This window comes from Eumetopias jubatus, unplaced genomic scaffold (genome assembly GCF_037043125.1).
Source record: "Eumetopias jubatus isolate StellerSeaLion01/CBP00866 unplaced genomic scaffold, mEumJub1_p1.0 scaffold_1, whole genome shotgun sequence".
NCBI lineage: Eukaryota > Metazoa > Chordata > Mammalia > Carnivora > Otariidae > Eumetopias > Eumetopias jubatus.
Window position 1 is genome coordinate 196,581,039 of NW_028274807.1, and position 10,993 is coordinate 196,592,031.

The 10,993-nt window shown below is 45.5% G+C and overlaps 1 protein-coding gene across 1 annotated transcript in view; it reads left to right on the top strand.

Moving 5' to 3' along the window:
- DCP1A (decapping mRNA 1A) overlaps positions 1-10,189 on the top strand; it is a 55,236-nt gene extending 45,047 nt beyond the window's left edge. The window contains exons 7-10 of the mRNA XM_028124487.2: positions 1,552-2,304; positions 4,155-4,220; positions 5,666-5,884; positions 6,197-10,189. Coding sequence (XP_027980288.1) covers positions 1,552-2,304; positions 4,155-4,220; positions 5,666-5,884; positions 6,197-6,277 — 1,119 coding nt within the window. The 3' untranslated portion in view covers positions 6,278-10,189. The remainder of the gene's footprint in view (positions 1-1,551; positions 2,305-4,154; positions 4,221-5,665; positions 5,885-6,196) is intronic.
- Positions 10,190-10,993: the final 804 nt, after the last annotated feature.

The following is a 10,993-nucleotide window of genomic DNA, read 5'->3' on the forward strand; positions in this document are numbered from 1 at the left end:
GGCAGCAGCACCCTGCACAGAGGGAGTGGCCCGCTGAGCCCCTGTTCCGGGAACCGCACTCAGCGTCCCTGGGTCTGTGAGCACCTACGCTTTGTCTCTCTTTATTCTGTGCGTCTGTCAGGAAGATGTGTGCTAAGGTATCAGAAAAGCCGAAGAGAGGGGCACCTGGGTGCTCAGTCAGCTGATTGTCCAACTCTTGGTTTCAGCTCAGGTCATGATCTCAGGGTCATGGGATCAAGCCATGTCAGGCTCCATGCTCAGCGAGGAGGAGTCTGTTTGAGATTCTTTCCCTCTCCCTCTGCCCCTCCCCCCGGAAACCTGTAATTGTTGATCACACGAGTGAAACAGAACATTTGCCTGAGAAAAACTGCGCTCTTTTCCCATAGAAATGTCATACTATACTGCTCTCGTGCTTGTGCTTCAGATGCAGTGTAGTTTCAGGCCTTCATAGGCCTTTTGAGGTACTGAAAGCCATGCGTTTCAGTGAATTGTCTTTTTCCACATAAACATATATCCGAGCAACTAAGTAGTCCACACACTTTAGGAAATAAAACCATGTATCAAGGGGCACCTGGGTGGCTCAGTTGGTTAAACCTCTGACTCTTGATCTCAGTGCAGGTCTTGCTCTCAGGGTTGCAAGTTCAAGCCCTGCGTTGGGCTCCACACTGGGCGTGGAGCTTACTGCAAAACGAAAACAAAACCCATATTTTGAGGTTGCTTGTGTTTTCAAAGTACTTAGGTTAGTCTCCCACTAGAATATAAGTCCTTTTGGGGGTTAGACTATTTTTGTTACTCCTACGGTATCCTTTGGGCCCAGGTCAGAGCAGGCCCTGGCACCCTGTAGGTACTCAGAAAATAAAGGGTAACTGAATATGGCCATACTGCTTCAAGTAAAGGTACGGGAAAGCTCAGGAGTGAAAAGCATAAATATTTCTCCTTCACATCATTGCAGTGGTATCAATAAGCCAGATTACTATCGTAGATAGAACTTTAACATTTTCAGACTTAAGTGCTTTGCTTTTTCTTAAGGATTCTGTGATTTGGTAATAGGAAGGAATGGCCTGCAATTTACAAAATGGTTAATTTTGTTTTCTGGAACTTAGTCCCTAAGGTGCAATGCCTAGCTTTTTATCAAGAACTATGAAGTATGAAACGAAGGTAGGATTGCTTACTCAGCATTTGGTCCCTCTGTCCTCTTGAGTATTATTTCCTTCCATGCGTTACTGACATAGGGCAATTAAGCACTATTAACTTTGTAATAAGATACTTGACCCTTTGCCTTATATCCATTTGCCAAGGAAAAAGGTGAATTCTAACACTATACTGGGATTCCCTAAAATTTGAATTTTATTACGAATACAGATTTCTGCCCACCAGCTTAGGGAGGCGATTTGGCCTTAGTCCCTAGCACATCTGCAGTTTGTTGGTTCCTTATTTTCAGACTCCATCCATCCCTGCTTCTGCAAGCTGTTTCGGTTGATGGGAAAGAAGTTTGGTTACTCTGGTTTGCAAGAGATTTCTTTCATTGGGTGGTTTGATTTGTTTTTTCAGTCTGCTCCATCTGGACACAAACATCTGACAGTGGAAGAATTATTTGGAACCTCTTTGCCAAAAGAACAGCCAGCTGCTATGGGTCTGGATTCAGAAGAAGTGGAGAAGCTGCCAGGAGATGCCTCCCAGAAAGAGTCCAGCTCATTCCTACCGTTTTCCTTCGAGCAGTCAGGCGGAGCCCCTCAGTCGGAAAACCTGGGTGTCCGTCCTGCCGCCCACCACTCGGTCCCACCTGAAGCCCCCGCCCCGGTGCTGATCACCCCTGCCTCCATCACACAGTCCGGTGACAAACAGGCCCCAGGCTATGCCATCCCAGTGCGCCCTGTGCTCAGTCCCACTCTACCAGCAGAAGCTCCTACGGCACAGGTTCCCCCCAGCTTACCCCGAAACACCACCATGATGCAGGCGGTGAAGACCACGCCGAGACAGAGGTCTCCACTCCTGAGCCAGCCAGTCCCTGAGCTGAGCCACGCCAATCTGACTGCCACCCAGAGCCCCTTCAGGGCCCCCCTGAGCGTGACAAACACAGCTGGTACATCCCTCCCAAGCGTGGATCTTCTCCAGAAACTCAGGTTGACCCCACAGCATGACCAAATACAGACGCAGTCACTTGGGAAAGGGGCCGTGGCACCCAGCTTTTCCCCAGCAGCCGGCCAGCTGGCCACACCCGAGAGCTTCATAGAGCCTCCCTCTAAGACCGCAGCAGCTCGAGCCTCAGCATCCCTGAGCAACATGGTGCTTGCTCCCCTTCAGGTACTGGCAGGAGGCTGGGTGGCTCTAACTGGGTGGGGTGAAGCTTCAGAGGCCTTGATGGTGACTGCCAGGAGGCAGTCCCTTCAAAGGGACAGCTGTTAGATACATCCGGGGCCAGAAGACAGGAGGTAAGAAGCCCTGTAGTGAACAGCCAGATCATTGGTATGTGGTGGTGGTACTCAGTTCCACTGCCCCTGGATACAAGCCAAGAAACAATACCAGTATTTTCCTATCAGGGCATGCATTGAAGGGGTTTTTGTTTGTTTCTGCCTGACAAGTCCAGGAGTCCTCATTTGACTCAGGACCATAGATCCAGATTATCCCCAGCTTTGTCCCATCCCCAGCTCCCGTGGGGCCCACCTTGGGCCAGACACACTTGGGGTACTGTAACAGCATCCCAGATTTGGAGATATGGGTCAAGTAAAGCTTCCCGGTGTATCTCATGTTCAGCTGAGATCTGAAGACTTGGCAGAAGTTAGCCAGACCTTTCTTAGAGGTAGAGAAAAGTGTTTGAGACAAGGAAAGTAGTGTGTGCAGAGGCCTGGAGATGAGTGGCATTTGCTAAACGTAAAGACCTGTAGTGTGGCTAGATCTCCTGTGGAAGGTGCTTGGAGGCAAAGGTACTGGCCAATGAGCAGGGCTTTGAAAACTATGTGAAGGAGTCTGAGGCTTGTTCTCAGAGTCCTGGGGGCAGCGGGCGGCAGGGGGGGGCTGTCTTTCAAGGGCTTTGAGCTGAGGTGGTGAGCAGGGCAAGGAGAAAATGGAAGCAGGACCACCCATAGGAAGGAGGCCAGGCAGTTACCCATTCTTGAGCTGGTGGGGGCCTGACTTTGGGAGTATGGACAAGTGGGTTTGTTAACAGGTGCAAGCGGTGGGACCTGCTGGTCGTTTGGGGGTGAGGCATGAAGAAGAGGCTTGTCCCTCAGTGATGGATGAGGCTGGCGAGTTTACAGATGAGTCAGCTCAGATTGCAGTGATGTGTGCAAGATCACACAGCTGATCACAACAACAGTGTTGTTTGCCTTCCAGGATTTCAGCCGCATGCCCTTTAATAATAATCTGCAATCTTAACATTTCATCAAATAATATCGTACAGAAGAGTCCATCGTAATAATTGTATGTGATTTCATAATTAATGGACAGTTTTGTTGTGTTCCTTTAAAATTCTGTACAGAAAGACAGGAAACTTAGTATTTTGGTTATATCGTGAAGTTGTCATTTGGGGCCATTTCTGTTGAGGTTTTCTGCAGTATAAGGAGAGAGAATGTTCTAACAGATGAGTATCACACCCCAGCCAGCAGTCTGAACTTCCCTAGCGCCGCCCTCTGCTCTCCACTATGCCTCCTTGCAGGGGACACTTATGTACATGTGCATTTTTACTTACATTCCATTTCCTTTAGGATCTGGGGCTTCACTGAATTTTAAATGAAATATATTTGCTCTACAACAAGAAGTTCTTTGTCTCCCAACGAATAAAGACAAAATTTAGCATGTGGAGGTGTGAGCCTAGATGAAGACAGTTTAGTTTAGCGCTACCTGTCCAGAGTTCACACCACCTTATCGAGGTCTCGTGCTGCCAGGATACGGTGTCTCTACAGATTCAACAGCAGAACTGTGCGTGGGCTGTCCCTGCTCTATCCTTAGAGATGCCTTGAAGGTTCTGCACACAGCCCTGTTCTTGGCAGACTGAGGGGGTCAGAGGCTGTCCCAGGGCCTTCGCCCTGCAGTTGAGGCAGAACTAGTTAGTGTCTGAATTATTCCTTACTGCTAAAGTGGATTTACCCCGGTAGCTAGGAAATCTTCATTGAAACTCACTAGGTCTGTTCATCTTTTCTTTTTAAACATTGCAGTCTATGCAGCAAAACCAGGATCCTGAAGTCTTTGCCCAGCCTAAGGTGTTATCCAGTGCCATCCCGGTAAGGACTCCCTTTTCCTGAAGAACACATTCTCTTCACACCGCTGGATGTGAAGTAAAACATTGTCGTTTGAGTGGATAGTTGGAGCTTCCAAGCCCAGAGCCCTCTCAGATGCCCCTCCTAGGCCAGGCTGCCTGCTCCCCCGGCAGAGTTTGTTGCTGCAGCCCCTGTGGGCTTCCGGTCATCCTCTCTGGAACAACGCCTTCCCTGACCGTACCGAGGGCTGGGTGCTCGCTCAGTGTTTATCAGCTGAGAGCGTCGGCCTGGTTTCTGTGAGGAGGAAATACTCTTCGCCCTGCAAGAGCTGTGATGCCTGGTGAAGAATCACTGCGGTGCTCGGGCTCCCAGCCTGCACTCTGCCCCTTGCTTGTTCTCCCCGGCCTCACTTTTTTAAAAGTTGTCCCCACCCTCCATTACCTACCAGCCTTGAAATGCACACTTATTTTTTTCAGTTCCTGAGCTTTTACCTGCCCTTTTACCTTTGAGCCTTTATGCCTCTCCTCAAGTCTCAGAACTGAGCCCGCAGCCATCTCCTGCCTGGTGGTGGTAACTGGTCTCCCCTGTAGCTCAGCCTGGTGCGGCGCCAGCCCAAAGGCAGACTGGAAGGCTCAGACCCCAGAAGCCACACCCTTAACGGCGTGGCTGTTTGTAAATGAAGAGGGTGCCAGGAGAAGGAAATCGAGATGTCTGTTGATTGTATCAAATGCGGGAATTATTAAAAATGCTGATATTTCTGGTTTTGTGTACTCTGATGGTTAACGGTTGTTAGCGTAGAAGCACAGCTAAATGGGGGAGGGAGGTAGAGGTTAGTTCTGTTTGTAAGAAGTTGTGCCTTTGATACCTGTAGTGGCATAATAAATATACTGACCACTACAGAAGAAACTAATGCTTCATGTAACTGGATTTTTTAATTCTTCTTTTCTTTAAGATTTTATTTATTTGAGAGAGAGTGGGGGTAGGGTGGAAGCAGAGGGAGAAGGGGAGAGAATCTCAGGCAGACTCTGTGCTGAGCGTGGAGCCTGAGGCAGGGTTTGATCTCACGACCCCAAAATCATGACCTGAGCCAAAACCAAGAGTTGGACGCGTAAAAGACTGAGCCACTCAGGCACCCCTTCTCTTTTTTTTTTTTATGTAAAATTTTATTGAAGTGAAATACATATATAAAATGCAGGTGTTTCATGAGTTTTAACATACATAACATCCCTTGGGTAACAGTCAAGATATGTAACCTTTCTGTCACCCCAGAAAGTTCCCTCATGCCCTCTTCCAGTCATGCCCCTGCTCCCCATCTAAAACTTTACATTTTAATTCATCATAGGATTGTTCTTATTGTGTATACCCTGCCGTGATACTTCCTTTCTGTGATGACCCGACTTGGCTTCCCAGTAAATGGGCCCTCTGCCCTTTAGCTGACAAGCTTCATTCATGACCGTTGTCCCCTGCAGGTCGCAGGCCCCACACTGGTTGCTGCAACAACCATGGCAGTGTCTTCAGTCCTGTTATCCCCAAGTGTTTTCCAGCAGACAGTTACAAGGTCCGCAGACCTCGAGAGGAAAGCCAGCGCCCCTTCTCCACTGACTGTTGGAACATCAGAAAATCAGAGAAAGCCTTCCATTATTCTCAGCAAGTCTCAGCTCCAGGATACATTAATACATCTAATAAAGGTAGGCAGGCCACCCCAGCAGTTGAGTCTATAAACTTTTGTTCTTTAATTTTAAGGAATGTATGAGTTCTTAGAAAATCAGTTCATAAAGTGAATTCAAGACTAGCCGGGACTAATGTTTCTCTTTTTCTGAGCCTACACTCCCAATGGAAAAGTATCCAAGTGAATTCCAAAATATTGATTGCAGTTGTCTCTGGGTGGTGGGACTCTTTGGCTAATTAGTGACACAGATCACTTATACAGCTTTTTTCCTAAGCTTTTGTCAAGGAAGTAAGTTCTACTGAGGTAAATGAAACATTACCATCTCTTCCAGAATGATTCCAGCTTCCTCAGTACACTTCACGAAGTCTACTTGCAGGTTCTGACCAAGAACAAAGACAACCACAACTTATGACTGGAGCAGAATAAATCCGAAGGCAGAATGTCGACCTCAGAAACAAATAGGCCTCATCATGGAAACTTCTAAACAGAACATTGGGTTTTGAGAATCCTGAAATTGAGCCTATGAGAAAGAGACTCATTCCTTAAGAATGTTTTCCAAGTGACGTTCTCAGTGATAATGGAGGTTTCACTGTGAAGCATCACCAGCAGACCTTTGTTTTGACAAGAAAAAAAAAAAACAAAACAAAACCATTGTGTTAAGTTGTGTGGGTGTTTTCATCAGCTCTAAGAAAGGATGTGAAATAAGGAGTCTGGTTTCCAGCCTGCTTTCCCCCTCAAGGTCTTAGGGAGGAGGGGTCACCAGCCTTGCAGCAGAGTTCAGCCCAGCCCGCACCCCTTCCCCTGCTCCTCCCTCCTAGAAATTTGAGCCTTAGGCTGATAGTCAAGTTCTGAACAGAGCAGAAGTCAGCTCTGCGCAAAGTAGCTTTGAGTTTTAAGGATCAGAGTTTAAGTTGGCAAATTAGGACTGATTCGTTCAAGTGAGGTATATTTTTATGAACGCCCCATTTGGGCCTTAAGAGTTCTGAAATTTCTCAGTTGTGTGTCTTGTTCTTAAGTGTTCCCAGTGCTGCCATGCAGCAGGCTCCCAGGGCAGTGATACCACGTGACTAGGGCCCCACCAGGCTCTGTGATGGTATGGGAGTAGCATCTTTGAAGCAAAGGCTGGGGCTGGTAAAGACTGAATTCCATCAGAAACCTTCACTTTAAGTTAAACTCTTGAGTGGTTTTGAAAATGTTTTGTGTGAAGTATAGCCTTACTTTCCTTTTCTGTCTAAACACAGAAGTCCTTGTTGATTGTTTTCCTTAACACTTTGACAAAAGGACCGGTGGACCAATCTAACAAAGCCATTCTGGTTCCATTCCTCGAGTCTACTGAGAGTAGTTTTAAAGCTATGCAGAAAAGGGAGCTGTTATTCACACTGCCCTTACTTTATTATAGACTATGGAGTTAAAAACAAAGTGTGAAAATCAGAACTTTACCAATGTATTCCTAGGCTGTGAATACTTTTGCAGCCCAAAGTGTGAAAATATGTAAAGATGCTTTGTTATGCTGCTATTGACCTGCCATGATTTATATTTATTCTTTTATGGCATGTAATGGTGATTAGTAATATTTTAATGTAGATTTTGATTTATTTCAGCAATAGTAATTTTAAGATACTCTTTGAATGAAAGTGTCTTCGTTTCTATGATACAGATCATTTTGTAGTATTTAACCAATTAAGATGCACTGCTTACTTTTCTGAGCACTATTTAATGATGGGGTAAAAACCCAGTTGGCTCAACCAGCTAGCATAAGGATTAGCTGTGAATAATGCTGATGGATGTGGTGGTTCCTCGGGAACAATCATTTAAGCTTTAATGGTAACTCAATCATAAATCCATAGATTTTTTTTTTCTAGCTGAGATTTTAGGAAATTACTTGTGAATTACATGCTTGTTTTAGTTTGGCCTTAGTTTTTTTTAGCATAAAGAATACTTTGATTGGCTTTCGTTAATCTAAACATGCTTCCTGGGCAGTTTCCTCTTGCTGTCTACATAATTGTGAATCGTTCAGAAGTCAGGGAAGCTTATAAGTTCTCATACTTGATGGGGAAGAGTTTGTTTTCAAAGGTAGTGTGTAAATCCAGCAACCAAAAATGAATTGCTCGTACATCACCCAGGAAGGAGAATGTTGAAGTAAGATCCAGAGTGTTGCTTACACCAGGAGATGGTGTTGGGGGAGCCACGTGACTGTTCTCAGAAAACAGGTTTGATCGCACCCCCAGTGTGGTTTCGGTGGGCTTTGGTACATGGAAGAATCAAGGGATTCTTGTTGTAATAGACATTGGACTTGAAATGATTTGAGTATGTGTAATATTATGAGAGAGTTAAGAGAGAATATCCTAAAGAGGGTCTGTAATCAAATCTGTTAATTTTTGCCCTTTCATCCAAGGAATGAATATGATAGACAGGAAGGAGAATCTATGATAAGTTTTCCTTAGTGGGAAAATAAACTTTGAAGTGCCCAAGTCATGGAGACTTGAAAAGGGTCAACCTGTTTCAACTCCCAAATTTATGTATTCAAGGGATTTACTTAAAATTCAGAAGCCAGAAGTTCACCATCATGATTTCCAGGAGGTCTGGGCCAGAATGAGTCCCTGAAAAGTCAGGCCAAGCCTGACTCGTCGCAGCCGGATGACCCTGGCCTGAAAGTCACAGTTAAGTTGCCTTATTCCTCGGTCAGACTTCCTATTCAGAACCTCACGCTAGCTTAGGTTGCATGTGTCCATAGCTGCCATGATTTTTACTGGAACCTTTGTTTCAAATCTTAGTTGAATCAAAGTGGACACCAAGACGCAGATGGTTCTTGCCAGGTTTTGCAGTTAGACAACCGTGTGTGTCCGTGGGCCCACCCCCAGCCGCAGTGGGTGGCGCTGCTCTTTTGTTGTAGTTAACGTGATGTCTTTGGATAGACTCCCACACCTCCCAGACAGCCTTATTCCTGCAGGAACAAGGGCATTCTTCCAGAGATTTGTAAGGTGGGACTTTGAATCCTTAGGTTTTCAAGCGACTGTCAGTGTTAGAAGAAGCATTTCATACTGTGTGCATGGGAGTGTCCTCAGCTCACCGTGCAAGCCTTTGGGGTGGCCATCACAGAGTGGGATTTTGCGAAGAGCCCAAATTGATGGATCCTTCTCTGCTGAAGGCCACACAGGCCTCATTTAGAATGTGTCTGGCCCAATTTTGCATGTCAAGCATCTGTTCTTTTTCTGCCTAGCTTTCCTTGTAAAAATCGGAAACCCTATCGAATCCTGTACTAGGTAATATGTTTAAACCATGCAGCTTTATTTCCCTCCCCACCCCTCCTCCAAGAATGTAGTTCGAAGTTTTCTCCTTCGGGTAGTAGAGGCCATGACTGCCATTGTGTTACCTAACAATGCAACATGAATTTGAAGGTGCCTAACTGCTTAAAAAACAAAATCAGCCATCGCACAGGAACTGGGCAAAACGTAGAAACAGGAAAAAGAGGGCAGCAGGCACAAGGAGGCCCAGTCCACGGGCGTGAAGACAAGGAGTCACGAGACATGGGTCCTGCCTTCTTGCTGCGTATTTGCTGCTGAGCACATGTTTCATTATTACCTATCCTGGGTTTTCTTCGGTTGTGTTCAAAGTACCTTCTGGAACCAGTAGTGCCCTGCATTTTCAGGTGTGTGAAATGTTAAGATCTAAATCAAGGAAGGCATTTTCAGGTGTGTGAAATGTTAAGATCTAAATCAAGGAAGGCATTTTCAGGTGTGTGAAATGTTAAGATCTAAATCAAGGAAGGCAATGTACACTGGGCTTTTTAAAAGCTGTGTTTGAGAACATTTCCCTGAGTGGGCCGGGGCCTCAAGGAATCTGTTTTCCAGCAAATTCAGCAGGAGAGAGGTGTGCAATGTTTCACTCGGTTTTCTATTTGACATCTTCATTTGAAATGCTAAGATGCAATATCGTTCACTTTGGGGAAAATGCAAAATTGTGTTTCCCTTTTATCTGTGTGATTCCTTAAGAAACGTGTTTTTACAATATGTGTTCTCAGTGGTTTTTTATTCTGTATTACTGCTTTGGCCATGCGGCTCTCATGACTTTCAGTGTACTGGATTCTCAGCTCCCTGAAGTGTGGGGCTGAGAAGCTCTGGAATTACAGCAAGATTTTTGTTCCATGAGCGCAATACTGCATCATTAACATTTTTAATGGTATGGATTTTATACCATCTGTGTATGTTTGCAAATATTAAGTTATTACATGTTTTCAAATGAGCATTTTTCATCCTAAATTTTATATGTTTGCAAATATATTTTTTTAATAAAAGTTCAAAACCAAGTTTTAGCACCTACTAAATTTTAATTGTGTTTTTATTTAATTTAGAGAAGCGGAACTTCTAAATGCGTAGCTACGCTTTGCCAGAACCTCACACTTGTGAGATGGGGTGAGGTGAGAGAACAAAGCTGCTGGAGAAGGCCCTTGTCTGCCTGTTTCCAGCCTGGGCCCGGGCCACAGGCCACACGGATTCCTGGGTCTGAAGCCCCTGAGGCCTGGCGTCTGTGAACGACTGAGCACTTCCTTCCCCAATAGCTAAACATCGAGTGTGTAACTGCTGTGAGTGGACAGCTAAAGAGCTTCATTGACTCTTCTGTGGTTTCCTCAGACAGAGGGTGCACTTCTAATCATGGCCAAAAACACTGTTCTGTAGGAGACTACAGTCGGGGCCAGTTCCCACACTCTCTCAATTCATGTGTATCGGGCTATCATGGGCCAGGCATCTAGGATGACAAGGAAGAAAAGAGGGAGGAAACTAAAATCTGATCATTATGGGAAATAGAGAAAAGTTTCAAGGGGAAAAAAAGTGGTTAATCATCTCTCCCCAACAACTGTTGACATGTTAGTAATCCAAACAAAATTCGACATAAGATGTTTGTTTTACCTGCCTGCTTTGTTAGGGCAGAGCTTAAGCTCCAGGCTTTAGTAGGACAGGCATCATTACAGCTTCATGCTCATTCAGTACTTGAAGGGTTGCCATCCCATTATTTTCTTATCTTTGCAGCAAGCCATTTTAGGGAGAAGGAAGTTGAAGCTGAGAGTGACTGAGGTCTGTGCCAAAGGTTGCTTCTTAAGCCAGCGTGAGGTCACAGACCTGAAGCCAAG